Source organism: Cervus elaphus, chromosome 5, assembly GCF_910594005.1.
Source record: "Cervus elaphus chromosome 5, mCerEla1.1, whole genome shotgun sequence".
NCBI lineage: Eukaryota > Metazoa > Chordata > Mammalia > Artiodactyla > Cervidae > Cervus > Cervus elaphus.
Genome location: NC_057819.1, coordinates 58,533,273 through 58,554,618, shown reverse-complemented (window position 1 = coordinate 58,554,618; position 21,346 = coordinate 58,533,273). Strand labels below are relative to the sequence as shown.

At 41.3% G+C, this 21,346-nt stretch overlaps 1 protein-coding gene across 2 annotated transcripts in view; it reads left to right on the top strand.

Annotated features, from left to right (window-relative positions):
* TTC29 (tetratricopeptide repeat domain 29) overlaps positions 1-21,346 on the top strand; it is a 252,291-nt gene that overhangs the window by 44,430 nt on the left and 186,515 nt on the right. For both annotated transcript variants that reach the window (XM_043902567.1, XM_043902568.1), the window contains exon 6: positions 2,170-2,355. In XM_043902567.1, coding sequence (XP_043758502.1) covers positions 2,170-2,355 — 186 coding nt within the window. The remainder of the gene's footprint in view (positions 1-2,169; positions 2,356-21,346) is intronic.

The window sequence follows — 21,346 nt, the reverse complement described above, 5'->3', positions numbered from 1 at the left end:
CCTGGGTCGGGAAGATCCTCTGGAGAAGGAAATGGAAACCCACTCCATTATTCTTGCCTGGAAAATCCCATGGGTGGAGGAACCTGGCAGGCTACAGTCCATGCGGTTGCAAAGAGTGGGACATGACTGAGTGACTTCACTTTCACTTTCACTTTCAATCACTGTATATGAGAAAGAATATAAAATATTACAAAACAGATTTTAATGCTATATTCATATTAGGCACAGGTCCAGAGTGGAAAGATACAGCACAAGAGAAGTCAGTTCTGAAATGAGAGTATTTGTTTTAAGTAAATTGCTCAGGATTTCACCTCCTACTTTTCACCTAAGCTATTGCATATTGTGAATAACCTTAAAAGGCAGAAAGTCTCTACAGAATCTCCAGTTCCTTCAAAACTGGGGAATAGGGAGAATGTATTTTAACTTTAATTTTTAGTTCTAAAACTTATTTTGAGATAAATCTTAATGTTCTATGGAATTATGAAGCAGTGATTTCCTGGGTGGCATAGTGATAAAGAATCCACCCACCCATGCAGGAGATGCAAGAGATGTGGATTAGATCCCTGGGTCAAGAAGATCTCCTGGAGGAGGAAATGGCCACCCACTTTAGTATTCTTGGGCTTCCCTTGTGGCTCGGCTCGTAAAGAATCAGCCTGCAATGTAGGAGACCTGGGTTTGATCCCTGGGTTGGAAAAATCCCCTGGAGAAGGGAAAGGCTACCCACTCCATTATTCTGGCCTGGAGAATTCCATGGACTAGTCCAAGGGGTCGCAAAGAGTCGGACATGGCTGAGCAACTTTCACTTGCACTTTGCAGTATTCTTGCCTGGAAAGTCTCCTTGGACAGAGGAGCCTGGCAGGCTGCATGGGTTTGCGAAGAGTTGGACACAACTAGGTGAGTGAGCACCGCACAGCACACACGCGGTGTGTAAAAGCTGGCATTACGTAGGTCTTAAGTTTCTTTGGGAACACTGGAGTGACTTATATACAGCTTTCAAAAGTTAATTTTTGTTGTAATCAGCCTAGTGTCAATTTTTTCTGAGCTTTTTGACTTTAATCTTATAGGAGTACCGATGGGCAATATATAAACGCTTTTCATAATTGTAATTCTTTCAGGCGTATATAGATTGACACTCCTGATAGTAGTGAGCAATTAATATCATTTAATTCCAACAGATAGTGATTGCTGTAAAAAGTCCTCGGAAGGGTAATCCATAGCCTACCATTTATTTATGACTGTGTTTTTAGCACAAATGCAAAGAAAGGCAAAGATTATGAATTTGTTCATGTCCACCAATAGAATGAAATCTACAAGACTGAAGCACAGTATAGCACAAACATTTTTGTTTAAGTTTATGACTGTTTGCAGTGGAGTTTGTAAGACTGATTTACAGTTTATCAGTATAGTTTTTTGTGTACAAATAGGTCAGATATTTGCCACTTTAGGGGAAAAAAGAGGGATTTAATAAACTGACAACTAATAAACTGGTAACTTTCTGAGTGAGAAGGGTGAGTAGTATTAACACATTTTCAGCAGAAGAAGATACTCATAGAAAAGATAATGCTAGAAATCCACTGTTTCTTAATGTTGCTAGTAACTTGTACTGTCAGAAATGGTGCTATTAAGTGTATGGAACAGACAGTGATCATCATTTCTTGTGTCTGTCTATAGGCTGCATGCTTGCTTTTTCTTTTGGGTGAAAATACCTTGATTTTTTAGATTTCATCTGCTTTCTTCCTTTATCTTTTTGCCATGGTTAGGACACGTTGCTTTCTCTGGAATCTCTAAATACTTTTCACATCTTCAGTGGGATAAGTACTTGCTGATACCATACACTCATTTATTCCAAAAGAACCTAGCCCATTGCTAGCAGGCACCATTCTGCTTTTTGTCTTATATGAAGACTACTATTTCAACCAAAGAGTATATCAGTCTAAGCTCTTCAAAAGATTTTGTTGTTGTTGTTTTTCTCATGTGTACATCCTTTAATTAATATAACTAGTTTAATAGTTAAAACACATTAATTTTTACATTTCCAGTTTTTAAATAGTTAATCACGCTTTTAAAGAAAAATAGAAACTATATGTCACTATATTGGTTTGCCATTTGAAGAGATGTGCCTTGAGACATTTTTCTAATGCATTTTCTGATGTTTTTCTCTCTTTGAAGAATACTTTGAAGAGGTCTATAATAACTTGTATGCTCTGGCCTGTTACTTCAATAATTCTGAAGACAAGTGGGTAAGAAACCACTTCTACGAACGATGTTTTAAGATTGCCCAAGTAATCAAAATTGATGGTGGGAAGAAGGAAGCTGAGGCGCATGGACATATGGGGCTGCTCTTCGAGGAAGATGGTGAGTAGCCTTTTGCCAGGCTGCCCTAGGGGCTTTGGAGACTCTTGAGTCCAGGCAACCAGAAAGCATGTAGGGTGGAGAAAAAGACCCGAGGCTTGGTGTAAGAATGTGAGCTGTGTGTGCTGTGTGCTCAGTCGTGTCCGACTCTTTGCTACCCCATGGACTGTAGCCTGCCAGGCTCCTCTGTCCATGGGATATTCCAGGCAAGAATACTGGAGTGGGTTGCCATTTCCTCACCCAGGGGATCTTTCTGATCCAGGAATTGAATTGAGCCTCTTGCGTCTCCTGCCTTGGCAGGTGGATTCTTTACCACTGTGCCACCTGGGAAGAATGTAAGTTATTCAGATTAAAAAGCGAAAGGATGTGACTTTGGACTCAGCCTCTGTATTGCTACACTCATACCCCAGCTGAGCACTCAGCCTAGAGTTCCCAGCAGCATCATCATGGAGAGAAAACTTCTTCCCAGTCTTCCAAGTACATCCTTCATCCACATTGCACCGTTTCAAGTTATCTTTCCTTTCGTATAGACCTTTTCATTCATTTTAACTTGATTTCTCATGTTTGAAAATGGGAAAGAGGAAAGGCACATATGGTGATTTTCCTAACTTGCCAAATCCCATGTATACAATCTCTATAACTCAGATACCACTTGTTGTGGTTTTATAATAATTTCTGAAGGAAATGTTTCTTTATAAATAATGTCATGCTTAATAATATTAAATTAAGACAAGCCAAAGTCTGAGACAAAACCACAAATTCATCAGAAACATATTTCTTATGGTGGTTTAATAAGGATTGTGAGTAGAAATTTAAGAATTAAAGTTATTTGTGGAAGAATAGTGAGTGGTTAGATCATTTACAAACCAAATATATGGGAAGATGAAAATATTTGATCAGAAATAATTCTATTTCTCCCCTTAGAGCACTCTCATTTCCATGAGAGTTTTGGGCAATAGGGTTAAGTTAGAAGATATTTGCTGTTTTATGGCTAGAACTGCCTAGGACTTTGAGAAAGGATGGGGGAAAAGGCTTTCATGCCTCAGGAGATTGCACATTGTATTCTACAGCATGGTAGGTACTGGAACGTGGCTGATGGTCAAGGGCTGTCTTGGGTGATAGGTATGAAGAGCAGAACCATTCAAAGAAGTGAGAGATCATAGGTCCTAGATTCAAGGAAGGCAAGATGGAACCAGAAGGAACTGGTGTGGGGAGGACTTCACTGGTAGTCCAATGGCTAAGACGCCAGGTTCCAAATGCAAGGGGGCACAGGTTTGATCCCTGGTTGGGGAACTAGATCCACATGGTACACAGAGAGGCCAAGAAAAAAAAAGATAAGATGTAAATAAAGAAAAAAAAAAAGAAGAAGGGACTTGTGGGGGACATGAAAGATGGGTATAATTTAGGCAGGTAAAGAAACAGGAATATATTCTGTAAATGGAACTACATAGACCAAAGCAAAATTAGAGGAAATGACAGGTGCAGCAACTTGGTTAAAGTGGCAAGTATATTTCTGAGCAGTGATGGGGACTGAGTGTGTATGGAAAGGCAAACTGGAGATGTGCTGGCGTTCAGAGTTTGGGCGTCTGTCCCTTCAGTCTAAAGAGAGGAGTGCGATAGGAGTCTCACTGTGAGACACCCCATGGGAGGAGGAGGGGGAATGGATAGGAAGCTGCTGCATTAATTCCGCCTTGAAGGAACAATCCAAGAGTATTTTAAAAGAATATATTTGAGCATATCCATAGCAAAAAAAAAAAAACACACAATTTTTTTTTTTTTTTTGGCTGCACCTGTGGCATGTGGGAGGTCAGTTCCCCAACCAGCGTTTGAACTGGTGCCCCCTGCCTTGGGAGCATGGAGTCTTAAACCACTAGACCACTAGAGAAGTCCCTGCAGTACAATTTATGATGTCTCAAAGCAAAGGATTAGCAACATTAAGCAATACCTCTACAACAGAGTTCTGTGCAGTCATGAAATTACAAATTAGAGCCAAATTCATTTGTTTAGCAAGTATTTGTTTAGTACCTAATGTCTAGAGATAAAACAGCTAGCAAGATGGACAAAATATTTTCCTTGCAACACTAAGATTCTACTGGGAAAAACAGGCCTTGACCATTCCTAGCTATTGTAACATACGAAGTAGTGGTAAATGCTGTGATGAAAAGTAAGGCAAAGGAATAGATAGCAGTTGCTACTTTGCATACAGTGTTCACCTTTTAGAAGATGAGGCATGAAGAAGGTGAGGGAGTGAGCCTTGTAAAAACCTGGAGGAAGCGGTTTTAGAGAGAGGATGTAGGGAGTGCAAAGGGAAGGCTCAGCACTGTCTGGAACTCAGTGAGGAAGGTGGGGAATGAAAGGAGAGGAGCCAGGTTTAAACCAGGAGGCTGGGATCACATGGGAGCTTGTAGGCCAAGCAGAGGACTCTGGATTTTATTCTAAATTGTATGAAAAGTTAATGTGAAAATGTTAGTTGCACAGTCATGTCTGACTCTTTGCAACCCCTGCAGCCCCATGGACAGTAGCCCACCAGGCTCCTCTGTCCCTGGCATTCTCTAGGCAGTAATACTGGAATGCTGCCATTGCCTTCTGCTGGGGATCTTCCCAACCCAGGGATCGAACCTGGGTCTCCCGCATTGCAGGCAGGTTCTTACTGTCTGAGCCACCAGGAAATCTCAAAATATATATCAGTTTAAGAAAATGCTCATGGTACATTAAAGAGGAAATAAGATCCAAACACAAGGTAAAATATATTTGGTATGTGTTATGTACCAACCAAGTGTTTAACAGTGGTTGTTTTTTGAATGTGGGGATCATACATAGGTGATTATAGAATTATGTACTGAAGAGTTATTACTTACTGTAATTGAGAAGTTACTTGTTAAAACTCTAGAGCCTATTGTTAAAAGTAAAGTTTAGTTTCTCAGTTTGTAAAAATGGAATAAATTCTTGCTTAAGTAAAATTCAAAAGTAAAATCTTTGCATAAGCTTTTAAAAATGATTATTCTCATTTCATAAGTGAGGTAAATACTTTTTTAAGCTTTTTAAAAATGATTAACTTTGTTTTGAAGATGAGGAAACTGTGGCACAAAGAAATTGAGCTTGTTAGTGCTGGGGCTAGTGTTGACTCAGCTGGCTTCAGAGCCTGTGTTGGCAGCCACTGCTCTACGCAAACCAAGAATTGCTTTGCTTTCAACTGTAAAAATTCCTGAAAATTGTACACTAAAGTATAATTTAGCACTTTCTTGTTCTCCACTGTAAGTATATCCCTCAGATGTTGTTTGTCTTATTTTGTCTTTATAACTGGAACCATCAAATTCTCCAATTATGAGAATTCAAATAATGGAACTTTCAATTATGGACTCCAAAAAGTAGAATTCAAGAAAGAAGTAACAAATAATATATGAAAATGAAAGCTGAAGAAGCCAGGGCTACCCTGATGAAAGTTTAAGAGTGGCCTCATTGAGTTTCAGATAGGTACCGTAGACATATTCTGAACTTTTCTATACATTTTATTTCTGATTTTTAAAACTTGGTATGATATTTTTTAATTTATTGCAGTAAAAAACACATAATAGAATTTACCATCCTAACTATTGGTGGGTTCAGTAGTGTTAAGTGTATTCTCACTGTTGTGTAACAATAGTTCTGGTCTCCAGAACTTTTGCATCTAACACCAGTCAGGATGGCTGCTATCCAAAAGTCTACAAGCAAGAAATGCTGGAGAGGCTGTGGAGAAAAGGGAACCCTCTTACACTGTTGGTGGGAATGCAAACTAGTACAGCCACTATGGAAAACAGTGTGGAGATTCCTTAAAAAACTGGAAATAGAACTGCCATATGACCCAGCAATACCACTTCTGGGCATACACACTGAGGAAACCAGATCTGAAAGAGACACATGCACCCCAATGTTCATCGCAGCACTGTTTATAATAGCCAGGACATGGAAGCAACCTAGATGCCCATCAGCAGATGAATGGATAAGGAAGCTGTGGTACATATACACCATGGAATTTTACTCAGCCGTCAAAAAGAATTCATTTGAACCAGTCCTAATGAGATGGATGAAACTGGAGCCCCTTATACAGAGTGAAGTAAGCCAGAAAGATAAAGAACATTACAGCATACTAACACATATATATGGAATTTAGAAAGATGGTAACGATAACCCTATATGCAAAACAGAAAAAGAGACACAGAAATACAGAACAGACTTTTGAACTCTGTGGGAGAAGGTGAGGGTGGGATGTTTCAAAAGAACAGCATGTATACTATCTATGGTGAAACAGATCACCAGCCCAGGTGGGATGCATGAGACAAGTGCTCCGGCCTGGTGCACTGGGAAGACCCAGAGGAATCGGGTGGAGAGGGAGATGGGAGGGGGGATCGGGATGGGGAATAAGTGTAAATCTATGGCTGATTCATATCAATGTATGACAAGACCCACTGAAATGTTGTGAAGTAATTAGCCTCCAACTAATAAAAAAATTAAAAAAAAAAAAAAAAAAAAAGAACTTTTGCATCTAGCAAACCTGGATCTCAATACCCATGAATCAACAATTTCTGATTTTTTAAAATCTGTGGATATGTTTGTATTGGAGGATTTATTAATTGTTTTCTTTATTTATTCATTCTTCTATTCAGTTATTCAACAAATGTTAGAGGTACTTACTAATGATTACTAATACAATTAGTAACCATGGCACCATATCAACGTAGTAGCTGAGAGTGAAAATGAGTTTGGGAAATGTGATCAGGGTGGGACTGCTGTGAGATTACATTCACGGGTCAGTGGCCTACTCACAATTAGATGCCCTGCCCTAGAGCATGATAAAATGCACCCAAATTCCATAATAAATAGAATATTTTGTCTATAAACCTATTCTTAAGTTAGACTGTGTGTGTGTGTGTGTGTGTGTGTGTGTGTGTGTGTTGGCAACTCCTTTTTGAAAGATCTTAACTAGTTTTGTATGCCCTTAATCAGTTCATTGGCCACAAGACCCATGCCTTTATTGCCTGATTAATAAAATGATTAGAGTTGATATTGATGAAAGTTTTAGAGATTCAGCTCATAAGTCCATAAGCTCAGTCATTCATTCATAAGTTCAATGTACTTATGAGGAGGATAAACTAGGACTACTTAAAATATTGGACTGGAGTGCCATGAGGGCTCACCTGAACACAGGGTCCCCCTGAGGTGATGGTGTGTAGCTTCCGCATATCTGACCTGATGGGTCCAGACAAGCCCCATGGAGGCCCCGCAGCAACAGCTAGGTGGCAGCTGTGCCCAGAGGCAGGTGGCAGCCTCCTGGTTCCAGGGCGCCCATTCAGGTTAAAGCGGGGTACCAGCCGGCAGATGGCAAAGGGCAGTTTGTCACAGCGCAGTGAAGCAGGCTGCAGTCCAGGGCATGGCTCCAGCACCCTTGGGGAACTAAAGAGCAAATGAAGATGAGCAGAAACCATGTTGTGGAGACTGGGCACCTGGGTGCAGTCAGGGCCATTGTTCGGCCCACAAGTACCCCGTGTGACCAGAGCACAAACTCTAGGCTCCACTGCTGCTGAAGGTGGTGCTGGTATGCAATGTGGACTGGCTTCCATTGACCCCAGGGCTGGCTGTCTATTCTCCAGTTCAGATGTCTGCTAGGGTGGCAGGCATGGAGCACTCATGGTCTGACAAACACTTGTAGCAGATCAGTGGCTGTGTCTTTTTTCAGAATTGTCACCTACTTGGAAGGACAGATGGATAAGCAGCATTCACAACACATCTGTGGAGCACTAGAGAAGGTTCTCAGACCCTGGGCTGGTAGGAAACATTCCCAGACATTCTAGAGCAGCACACAGAGGTCTGGCAGGGCTGGATGTCAGAGCCTGGGAGAGAGATGGTTTTCTAAGACGTGTGATTAAGGAAGTACCAGGCTTCTCCCTGGGTGTGGTCTGGGACCAATAACAAGACGATGTGGCAGAACCTTAACTTCAGTCCTCTCTTGCCAGGTCACTGTTTAGTTGTTGGTTCAGGGAACTGGGATCCAAGTCTTGCAGTTGCAGCTTTATTGGTGGTAAGCAAAGAACTGGTGGGGCTGAGCACATCAGCATTCAGAGTTGAGCAAGAACCAACAGCTGTTACCTTCCTTGCTTCCACTGATTTAGGATCTGAATCCAAGCCTTGCCTTTGACCAAATTAATGAACTTAGCACTGAGACTAGCCGGTTTCCTTGGAGTCTTGTAAGGGTTGAGTCTGTTTTCTGGGAGGGCTAACCTAGAGGATTAGAAATGGTCAAGGAAACCCTTGATTTCTATCTAGCTCTTGGTCCTGTCCCATCTCCCCCCAATTTAAAGAGGGCTGGCTTCGAGCAGCATCTCTCACTCTGCCAACAATCTATTCCATTTCAACTCATATGGACTTGGAGTATAGACACCTCAGGAGACAGAAGGATGATTAGAGTAGATGTTGGGTGACCACCGGGTGCTAATCATCTTCCCTGAGAACAGGCAGGGGGAGGCCCTTGTAGGAACAGCTTAGGAAGTGCACATCTTCCAGTTCCAAAGTTCTTCATCTGTAGCTGTAGCACAGGGATTGAGTAAAGGCTGACCCAGACCCACAGCGTTGACCCCAGATTCTCCTAGTGACTGGGACTTCTGAAGAAGAGTTGTACTGGTTGACTCGCTCAGTTCAGGGCCTGTAATTTACTGTTGACAGCCAATTCTTTGGACAAATTCTGGATGGTGTGTTCCAGTGGGGTTTGCCAGGGGGGCAGAAGGAACCAGAAGCGGGGTGGTGTTATGAAGGTACAGTGGAATGGCTCCCCCTCCGCCAGACCTAGTGAAAGACAGATCCAACATGGGAGGCCACCACTGTATGGGCTTCCCTGGTACCTCAGGTGGTAAAGAATCTGCCTGCAATGAAGGAGACCTGGGTTCAATCCCTGGGTTGGGAAGATCCCCTGGAGAAGGGCATGGCAACCCACTCCATTCTTCTTGCCTGAAGAGCTCTATTGACCGAGGAGCCTGGTGGGCTGCAGTCCATGGGGTCGCAAAGAGTCGGATACGGCTGAGGGACTAACACACACACACACACACACCATTGTAAAGGACTGTCCCCTTTACCATCTTGATCTCATGGAGGGGGTTAGAATTTGGAAGCCCACTTTTCTTGTCTTGTACATGGATTTGGTGGTGGTTTAGTCACTAAGTCATGTCTGACTCTTGAGATATCATGGACTGTAACCCTCCAGGCTCCTCTGTCCATAGGATTCTCCAGGCAAGCATACTGGAGTGGGTTGCCATTTCATTCTCCAAGGGATCTTCCTGACCCAGGAATCAAACCCAGGTCTCCTGCATTGCAGGCAGGTTCTTGCTTCCCTGGTGGCTCAGAAAGTAGAGAATCCACCTGCAGTGTGGGAGACGTGGGTTTGATCCCTGGGTTGGGAATATCCACTGGAGAAGGGAATGGCTACTCACTCCAGTATTCTGGCCTGGAGAATCCCATGAACTTTATAGTCTATGAGGTCACAAAGAGTCAGACACGACTGAGTGACTTTCACTTTCACTTTATCCTGTCTTATAATAGTCAGCCCTTTCCTAACACATCCTCCACTCATGGTAAGGAAGACGCCCCCTTTCATTTTATTTGCATGAATTTTATGAGGGGCGGTAGTTCAGCTTTCCTCTCAGTGAAGTGTCCACTGTGTATTAGGTAATTTCTTTCAAGATCATACACACACACACCACCAAAGGAATTCTATCACTGAGAATCCTAACCCCTTAGGGCTTCCACCGCTAAGGATTGTTCAAAGCTAGTTGCTGCTAATGATCTCTAGCCAGCCATCCTGAAGGCTGACCACAGTATCACTAGCATCCTCTTCCCACTCCCATCTTGGTCTTTGATTTCTTTCCAGCCCCCTGACTTGCTTCCAGAAGGCCATGTTATTGTCCTGGAGAGATGCCCAGTTTGCTGGGACAACTGCCATGCTAACAAAGTAGTTGGTCAGCCGCACTCACAGCAGGCCTACCAGAGCCATGCTGCTCTGAGAAAACTCAGAGAGACAGGAGCAGAGCAGGTGTGCTGGTCTCCCATTGCCCTTCCACTGGATGCTCTGGGTTTAGGGAACTCTTGTCACACTCTTGGTATAATTGGGGACCAGACCCAATAACAACATCACGTGGCAGAGCCTTGACACAAGCTCTGTCCTGTCACCCAGCATTCATTGTGATGAGAGATCAGCCAGCCCTTCCTCTACGATTGGTATGGAGGAGCGGATGAGGTCTCTGCGTTGTGATTGCGATCACAGGATTGTTTGTTGTTTTAGCCCAATTACAGAGTATGCAAAAAAAATATATAGGATATGTCACGAGATTTGCCACGTAGGCATTCATAATTTGGGGAGCCCCAACCTCTTTCCTGTCAGGAGAGAACTCTAGGGTCTAAGCCTTTGCTATAGATCAGGATTCATTGCCCTAAAAGCACTAAACGTAACTGGTTTCTCTGGAACTTTGCCAGAGTCCATCTCATTTTCTAGGAAACTAGTCTACAGGGTATCAGTTCTGGACAAGTTAACCCTTATTTGTTAAATCTGGAAGTTCTGTGTAAGGAGTGATGTTAACGTGTAGAAGTTAGGGTCAGATTATGGACACAGAAGTGCTATCCTTTAAAAACTAGGACAAAGTCGCTAAGACGGTAAGCTCAAAAGGATCTCTACCACCAAAGACTCGCTATTTTAAAGAGTGGGTCAAAGCGGAAGAATCAGTTAAACTAAAAGATCCCTGTGCTGTACAATACGTTCTCTTTAGTTGTTTGTCTTCTGTGTAGTATCAATAGTGTGCCTGTGGTGACCTGCATGGAAGGAAGTCCAAAAGCGAGGCGATGTAGGCGTATGTACGGCTGATTCATTCTGCTGGACGGCAGCAGCTAACATGTTGTAAAGCAACTGTACTCCGATAAAAGTTAATTAAGAACAAATGAATGAACAAAAGTAGGAGAAGATCCAATTTCAGTCCTAGAAGAATGCCTGCTAGGTGCTGGAATTGAGTGAGTGCTAGTCCTACCAGCGAGCAGACCCAAGGGCAGACTGTCCATTCTGCTTGCCTTTAAATACCTAAACTACATATTCCTAATTGGGAGATGTAGAAAATGGAAGAAAAACAAAGCATTAATCTGAAAAACAAACCTATAAATGGAATAGTAAGAAAAATTCCTAGTGTCTTCAGGAAGATACAGGAAGACAGAAAAGTTTAAGGATAAAACCAAATGAGACGACAGTGAGCCCCAGATGAAGTAAGGAAGGCTTTCAATGAAATAAAGATTTCAGTGAAATGAAATTATTCATAATCTCAGTGGAATGAAATTAACGCGTAGAATTAAGCTACAGGATAGAAACAGAGAAGAGCAGGACTGTGCGCTCAGTCACTTCAGTCCTGTCCCACTGTCTGCAACCCTGTGGCTCTTCTGTCCATGGGATTTTCCTGGCAAGAATACATGCCTTCCTCCAGGGGACCTTCCCAATCCAGAGATCAAACTGTGTCTCCTGCATCTCTAGCATTGTAGACGGATTCTTTACTACTGAGCCACAGGGAAAACCCTAGTGTATAAAAGTTGACACAACAGAATATTCAATCAGTGGTGTTGAGGGCAGGCAGACTTGAAACGTTTTCCCAAAATGCAGGTGAAAGACTAAGAAATGAAAACAATGACATTGTAAATTTGGAAGTTTCTGAGATAGAATAGGTGATAGCTAAAATGAAAACAATAACCAAAGACATTTTAAGAAAGCTTTCTTGACCCCCCCCCCCAAAAGATCTGAGTATGCACACTGAAATAGCTCTCTATGTTCTAGTCAAAAAATATAGGGAAAGATACATAACTAGATAATTCTCAGGAAATTTTTGAATGGCTCAGATTAAGACAGATTCCCACCTTTTTCTGAAGAGAAAACACAGATTACCTGCATTGAAAGCAAAATTAGATAGACAAATTTTTTTCTCCTTTGCAACAAAAAATGCCATGAAACAAACAAAAAAGTAGAGTCCAGGGAATCTGAGGGTAGGGGAAGGAGAATGGGCTGCTATAAACTTGAGAATTTGCTACAGAAGTAAGTTCTATTCCCATGTGAAGCAACTGGAAGATATTCTTACATATGCAAGCTTCAGAAAGTACACTGTGAATGTAGTTTCCATGTATGCCATATTCTGTAACCCAACAAGAGATGAATCAAAGTTAGAAATTTTAAGAAGTCCTAATATAAAAGAACTGACAGTATACACCAGAACTGGTTAAATATTAAGTGTATACAAAATGTCAATAATTTTGGAGATAGAAAATACAAAGTATAAAAATTGTGTTGTATACAATATACATTCCTTTAAAGGAATGTTTAAAATTGTGTGATTTAAATTTTTCTCTTTATGATTTTTTAAACATTTTATGGTAATGTTAATTACTTCAATGTCTTATTTTAAGATTAAATTTTATAAGAAACAGTTAAACATAAACTATAAAAAATAGAAACTATAGGCAAGTATTTATTTTAGTCTTAGATGGGAAAGAACTTCAAAACATAAAAACAATGGAACAAAGCATAAAGAAAAGTGATGGAATTTATGGAAAGATAATTATATCTTCTCATTGCTCCAAGTTCAGAACCAATTCAGAAGAAATATGGGGATCAAACAGATCATAATTGCTAAGGCCAGTTGGGTAACAGAACTTATATCTGTTCAAATCCAATCTATTATCTCACAGAATTCATCATAACCACCTAGTTGCTGAAAGTCAGCTCATGCTCAGACTCTCCTGTGGGTTCTAAGCTTGTGCCTGTGAGCTTCAGCATGGCACTTAAGAACAGAGTCTAGAGAAAATGAAAGTCCAGGATTTCACCAGATATATTGTTGTTCCTTCTCTGTGTTAAGAAGTAAACAGGGAAGGAGACAGGAGGTCCCCTCATGGAAATAGGAAGCTAGAGAAATAGCTTCCCCTCTTTCAGAAATACGGACAGATTTGATACATACTTCAAGAAAAATTATTTATTGAAGACCTCATATAATTAAAGAGAAACTAAAACTTGAAATTATTGGAAACAAATATGATGACATATTAGTATAATTATTATATAAAGAACATTTACAAATTGGTAAGAAAAAAACACTTAACACACATAGCATTACTACAAACAAAGCTAGTGGATGTGATGGGAATTCCCGCTGAGCTATTTCAAATCCTAAAAGATGATGCTATGAAAGTGCTGCACTCATTATGCCAGCAAATTTAGAAAACTCAGCAGTGACTGCAGGACTGGAAAATGTCAGTTTTCATTCCAGTCCCAAAGACAGGCAATGCCAAAGAATGTTCAAACTACCATACAACTGCACTCATTTCACATGCTAGCAAGATTATGCACAAAATCCTTCAAGCTAGGCTTCAGCAGTACATGAACCGAGAAATTCCAGATGTACATGCTCTATTTAGAAAAGGCAAAGGAACCAGAGATCAAATTGCCAACATCTGCTGGATCATAGGGAAAGCAAAAGAATTTCAAAAAAATATCTATTTATGGCCTCATGACTATGCTAAAGCCTTTGACTGTGTCACAACAAATGGTGCACATTTGATGAAACACAACAAGCTGTGGAATATTCTTAAAGAGATGGGAATACCAGACCACCTTACTTGCCTACTGAGAAACCTGCATGTAGGTCAAGAAGCGACAGTTAGAACTGGACGTGGAACAACAGACTGGTACAAAATTGAAAAAGGAGTGCATCAGGTGACAGGTACATTGTCACCCTGCTTATTTAACTTATGTGTAGAGTACATCATGTGAAATGCTGGGCTGGATGAAGCACAAGCTGGAATCAACAACCTCAGATATGCAGATGATAACACCTTAATGGCAGAAAGTGAAGAGGAACTAAAGAGTGTCTTGATGAAGGTGAAAGAGAAGAGTGAAAAAGCTGCCTTAAAACTCAACATTCAAAAAACTAATATCATGACATCTCCTCCCATCACTTCATGGCAAATAGAGGGGGGAAAAGTGGAAGCAGTGACATTCTATTTTCTTGGGCTCCAAAATCACTGCAGATGGTGACTGCAGCCATGATATTAAAAGATGCTTGCTCCTTGGAATGAAAGCCATGACAAACTTAGACAGCTTATTAAAAGGGAGAGACATTAGTTTGCTGACAGAGGTTCGTCTAGTCAAAGCTCTGGTTTTTCCAATAGTCATGTATGGATGTGAGAGTTGGACCATAAAGAAGGCTGAGAGCTGAAGAATTGATGCTTTCCAACTGTGGTGTTGGAGAAAACTCTTGAGAGTCCCTTGAACAGCAAGGAGATCAAACCAGTCAATCCTAAAGGAAATCAATCCTGAATATTCATTAGAAGGACTGATGCTGAAGCTGAAGCTCCAATATTTTTGGCCACCTGATGGGAAGCGCCGACTCATTGGAAAAGACTCCAATGGCTGGGAAAGATTGAAGGCAGGAGAAGGGGGCGACAGAGGATGAGATGGTTGGATGGCATCACGGACTCAATGGACATGAGTTCAAGCAAACTCATGGAGACAGTGAAGGGCAGGGAAGCCTAGGGTGCTGCAGTCACAAAGAGTCATGCACACAAAGAAAATAGAATGACACGACTTAGTGGCTGAACAACAACAAATTATATACAATAAACTCTTATCCAGCCAGTCAAAATGCGATTTTCCAACGATTATAGTAATCAGAGCCACCACTTATTGAGACCTATGTGTCAGTCACTGTAAAAGTGCAAATTCTGGCCAATGGTTTATGAGTACTCACTTCCAGGCTGAAGCTTGGAGGAGCAGCTATGAGTCCTTCCTTTTACCTTTGTTTTTGCCATGGTGGCTGTGGAGGAATTATGATGAGATGGTGAAACCTTGAGTTGGAAGCAGCCTGTTCCCTGAATGAGCGTTTGGACAAGAGCTGCTCAAGAGAGTCACCCAACCTTAAGGGGACTTCACCTGAACAAGAAAATTACTTTGTCTAAGCCCCTGGGATTTCAGGGTCTGTTTACTACCATGGTGCAGCCTCATCTAACTTTGACTGATACAGTCTCCAACACTTACATGCTCTCATTTGAATGAAGGATTTCACAAGTCCTGTGAATGGCTTTTGACTGTTTCTCTGAAAATGTCACACTAAAGCTTTCCTTTGGGATGTGATATATAATGTCTTGGGGGCTTCCCTGGTAGCTCAGACAGTAAAGCATCTGCCTACAATGCGGGAGACCCGGGTTCGATCCCTGGGTTGGGAAGGTCCCCTGGAGAAGGAAATGGCAACCCACTCCAGTACTCTTGCCTGGAAAATCCCATGGACTGAGGAGCCTGGTGGGCTACAGTCCATGGGGTCGCAAAGAGTCAGACACGACTGAGCAACTTCACTTCTTCATATAATGTGTTTGTGCTTTTCCCAAAACTTCCATTTTAACATTTTGAGACACTGTACTAATCTTTCTCAATTTACTAACATAACTTAGTCTCCCAAAAATTCCATTTCTATTTCTAATGTAGAAAACATAGATGCATTTTACAACACATTTCTCTATTGTTTGAATATAATAGATGAGCAAGATATTTATGATCCAGAAAATAAAAATAGGTGACTTTTAAAGCTCACAGATCTAGAATCACTCCATCACAAGTCTGCAGTAGTGTTTTGCCTGCTATCCAGGGTCCTAAACTATTTCAAGATCCCATGATTATCATTGAAGTGAAGTGAAGTCGCTCAGTCGTGTCCGACTCTTTGCAATCCCATAGACTATAACCCACCAGGCTCCTCCATCCATGGGATTTTCCAGGCAAGAATACTGGAAGGGGTTGCCATTTCACTGAAGACTGAATCTAGGAGGAAATAGAGATCTACTTGGCTGATCCAGTCTTGAAGTGTTACCACAGAGACTTAGTACCTGATCATGGGTCTTGAAATTGGGATCCAAAACTTGAGCTTGCTCACTCAGTCTGGACTTCTCGTTCCCTTCACTGAAATCTCTCAAAGCTCCCTCAAGGCTAATTCAGTAACTCAGTGTGGAACAACCACCAACCATGAGAGCAAAGGTGTTGAAAGTATATAAATAGCAGATGTGATTGTCAGCATTGAAAACTGCTCACAGACACCTCAGACACTCATCAAATGAGAGCATTGACCAATTTCACAGATTCTCTAGATGCCTTATCTGAGACATCAAGGGGGTCTAATCTGCTCTCCTCAAGATAACCTACCCTGAAAGTATCTCTGACACTCAGCCCCACTGAACCATCATCTCAGGTAATGCGTACAGCTGGAAGCATCTAGCTATCTGTGGACATTCCCGGAACAGGTTTTCACTGCTGAAGTGCAGCTTTAGAGACACACATGTTACATGTAGATCCCTGCCGTGAGTACTCAGACTCCCACCCTGTGCCTGTAGGGACCTTGTTGTGTTAGTCGCCCAGTCATGTCCAACTCTTTGCGACCCCATGCAAAGCCCACCAGGCTCCTCTGTCCATGGAATTCTCCAGGCATAAATACTGAAGTGGGCTGACATTCCCTTTTCCAGGGAATCTTCCCAACCCAGGGATAGGACCCAAGTCTCCCACAGTGCATGCAGGTTTTTTGTTTTTTTTTTAACCATCTGAGCCACCAGGAAAGCCTAGAGACATTGGGTGACCTCAAACCATATCAGTGTATCTGCTCAAAAGAAAAAAGCCCTGTAACCCTGCTCACCACCTAATATTCATAGGCTTCTGTATCCTTATATTTTTATCTTCCAGCTGCCCCAGCCTTGGGGACGTGATTCTTTTTTTTTTTTTCGTTTATTTTTATTTGTTGGAGGCTAATTACTTTACAATATTGTAGTGGTTTTTGTCATACATTGACATGAATCAGCCATTCTGTGCAGGATGGTTGCCTTTCTCAGCGTGTTTTCTCAAGCAACAAATATGATTGTTAATGTTGACTTAGACACATTATTATGAAAATGCCGAGAGCTCAACCCACACGTCCTACCCCTGAAGCAGAAGTAGTAACACCATCACAGATCATGGCCTGTGGTAAAAGGAAAGCAGGCCAAGGGTCCTATGCTCCCTGAAGTTCTACAGTCTCTCTCTTCCACCTAGAAAAAGCACCGGGATTCAAATGAGTAGGATTTTTAAAAATGTGTGCTCATTCACTCGGTCATGTCCGACTCTGTGTGACCCCATGAACTGTAGACCACCAGGCTCTTCTGTCCATGGGATTCTCCAGGCAAGAATACTGGAGTGGGGTACCATCTCCTTCTCCAAGGAACTTTTAAAAATGGATAAATCATCATTATATGTTAAAAAAAAAAAAAAAGTAAAGCATTCCAAAAGTTCGGTTGTTTCTTGCTTAAAAATTATTGGCAACACTTTTAGAATTGATCACAACACACAGTTGGGCCTCAACCCTGTTCAGGGTAGAGTTTCTGGCTCTGCTCAACCTGGAGTTTGACTCATAAATTTCTGGGACCCTTTTCGTTGTTGCCGTCATCAACCTGGCTTTCTTCCCTCCCACCTTGCCTTCTGTATCTCTATGTGTACATTTATATTTTCAGATCCATTCATCTGCCAAACCGTTAGACCCCCATCCTTCATTGGATGGCTCTTCAGAAAGTAAAGGAGCCCTCTCATCCCCACCCTGTCTCCTCTCTGCTTGAGCTCAGGTTCGCCCCCCGGCATGGACTTGCACATGCACCTCACGCGTAACCATGTCTGGGATACTAGTTGTCTGTGGGTTTAGTGGGGTAATGAGCCTTTCTACCCTCAGCCTTCAGTCTCTCATCATGGAGCCACATTTGCTGCTCTGCCTTCCTTTGCTTCCCCCGTGTTGGTGCTGACTGCTCTCAGTACCTCATACAACCAAGATGGGACCGTACTGCGTATGAATCTGATCCTCACTTGAGAGAAAATTTTCAATCATATTTGCTGTGGGTTAAATTGGGACCCATCAGGAGATGTTGACTTTTTTTTTTTTTTTAAGAAAAGGCCTTCTTTTTGTCTGTCCTGGGTCTTCATTGCTGCGCGTCAACTTTCTCTGCTTGTGGTCAGTGGGGGCTGCTCACTAGTTGTGGTATGAGGGCGTCTCACTGCAGTGCCTTCTCTTGTTGAGGAGCATACTCCCCCCCCAACCCCGCCCCACCAGGAAAGCCCTTCTAGGTGTGGGCTTCAGTAATTTTGGCTTATGGGCTCTACAGCGCAGGTTTAGTAGTTAAGGCACATGAACCTAGTTGCTCCCATGGCATTTGGAATCTTCCCCGACCAGGGATCAAACCCGTGTTCCCTGCACTGGCAGGCAGACTGCTAACCACTGGACCAGCAGGGAAGTCCCCAAGAGGTTGAATTCTCAATCTCAAGTACATGTGAATGTGACCTTATTTGGAAATAGAGTCTTGGCGAACAATCGAGTTGAAATGAGGTAATTAGGTGGCCCCAATCCGATATGACTGGCATCCTTATAAAAGGGAAATTTGGGTGCAGAGAAAGACATGTACAGAGGGAAGATGTGAAGACATAAAGAGAACCTCATCTACAGGCCAGGGACCAGGGGACCTCCCTCGTGGTCCAGTGCTTGAGACTTCACCTTCCAATGCCAAGAGTACAGACTCGACCCCTGTTTGGAGAGCTCAGATCCCACATGCCTTGGTCAAAAAAAAAAAAAAAAAAATCCAAAGAAAACCTGCTAGGAGTGAGGTATTGGACAGATTCTCCCCCACAAGCTCCAGGAGGAACCAGCCCTGCTAACCCACACCTTGATTTTGGACTTCCAGCCTCCAGGACTATGAGAGAGTAGATTCTGTTATTTAAGCCACCCAGTTTGTGGTACTCAGTTATAGCAGCCTCAGGAAGCTAATACAATGTTTGATATAGTGTCAGTGATTTTTATTAACTAAAAAAAAAAAAATGTTATTTTAGGAAAAAATAAAGGAATATAATAATGGTAGGGTGATATAATTTGACATGAGAAGGATGTAATGTCCTCTCATTTTAAACATTTATCGTGGGTGATGATCAATTGAATATTATCTAAAATAATCTAAGGAGATTTTTTAAAAAACTCCTTAATATCTAATATAAACAATCTCTTCCTAGAGTTTTGGCTTTTTACCTTATCCTATATTCCATTACAAAAATGACTTTATTTGGTGAATATTTTCATTCTTCAGCATTTGAAATGAAATTTATCATCACAGTATTTAGTTCTCAAAAAAAGGTTAAAATAGAATAATATAATCAAAGATTTTAATATTGTCAAAGACGCTACGTCAAATGGATAGAAATTTCATGGTAATTTCTTATTTGTCATGGAAAAATGTTTGCCAGTTTGTTAGAAAAACAGCCTTAATAACTAAAAGAAATGCAAAGGATATATCAGTTTTTAGTGTGGTATTTTATTTTCTCTTTCATTTTATTAAAAATTAATAGTGATGTAAGCTCTGTTGAGAGGATTTAAAACCCATCAAATATACAAAATCTCAACTGAGGCAGCCCTGGAGAAGGGCACCAGTGCTGTGGAATGGTGGCAGACTTATTTTGCTTTAAATGCTATTTCACACTATTAGAATTGGTTCTTGTGCGTGTGCTATCTTTTATTTGGAAGGAGAAACTAGCTAATTTTAAAGATTTCATTGAATTATGAAGTAAAGAGAAGGACAGAACGTTTTTACAGTTGGTAAAAATAATAATGATGAAGATTAAAGAACTATTAGAGAGCCAATCATATTGTTCATCATGAAGAAAAGTGGGGGGGATGTTAATTATTGATTGGTTCTTTGGATGCAGGGGAAGTCCAAATATACAAGGATATTAGAAACATGGGACAAAAGCTTTAATAAAGATATAAGATATATAATAAGTTTATTATATAAAGATATAATAAAGATATAAGGCAAATATTTGTCATGGTTGATGGACATTGGATGACCATCTTGGTCTGCATAGTTAACCGAAGGGCATTTGAACATCAGGCTAGAGATGAAATCTAGCAGAAGAAAAACTGTTAGATTGGACAATAACCTTAGATTCTCTTTTGACACTGCTGTGTGCTAGACAACTTTGTGTATCTGGGTAAGTTATTTAATCGTGGTAGATCTTGCTCTCCTTGTCTCTACAGTGAGGGATTGGGAGCAGGTTTGCTCTGAGTTCACTTCCAGCTCTACTTTGTATGGTCACTTAAATCACTATTGAAAGATCAGTCCTTAAAAACCATCAACTTCTTTAATTTTCCTTTAGAACATTAAGTGTATTTGAAAGGGGAGGCCTTGCTTCCATGAATAACTTCTCTGCTGCCTTTCTTTTTTTTTTTTTTTTCTGCTGCCTTTCCAAGTGGTGGGATTACTATTGTGTGTGCAGTAGGTACATATTCTCCTGGTCTCAAGAGCCTGCAGGCCTTATCTGCTCATCCCTGTTTTTCCACTTGGATGCTGGGCTACTGCCTACAGACAGGGAAATTCTTTGAAGGGTTGTAGCTTGGGTGGGAAATAGAAGAAGAGAATTGTTCCCTGGGGATTAATTTTATAAGTGTTCATGATCTCTACAGTTGGTATTCAAGAAAAGATGCTATAGGGGTGACACGAAGGGTCAGGGAAAAGACCATTTAACACGTCTTAAAATGCAAAAGCAAAGTAATCCTGGTTCCTTAAAATAGTACTTATATATATTGCTGGTGATAATGTGCATCATTTAAATGGTTTTGGAAAGTAATGTGGCAATGCATAGCAACTACAAAATTTTCCATACATCTTTATCTGCTAATTTCACTTCTAGAAATTAAAATATATATATGGGAAAATATCCGAAGAGGTTAATTGTAACATCGTTTATCATGGAGAAATAATCTACATATTGAAGCACTAGACAAATGATTAAAGTATACACCTGTGCTTCCCAGGTGGCGCTAGTGGTAAAGAACCCACTTGCCAATGCAGGTGACATGAGAGACCTGGGTTCAGTCCCTGGGTGGGGAAGATCCCCAGGAGGAGGGCATGGCAACTC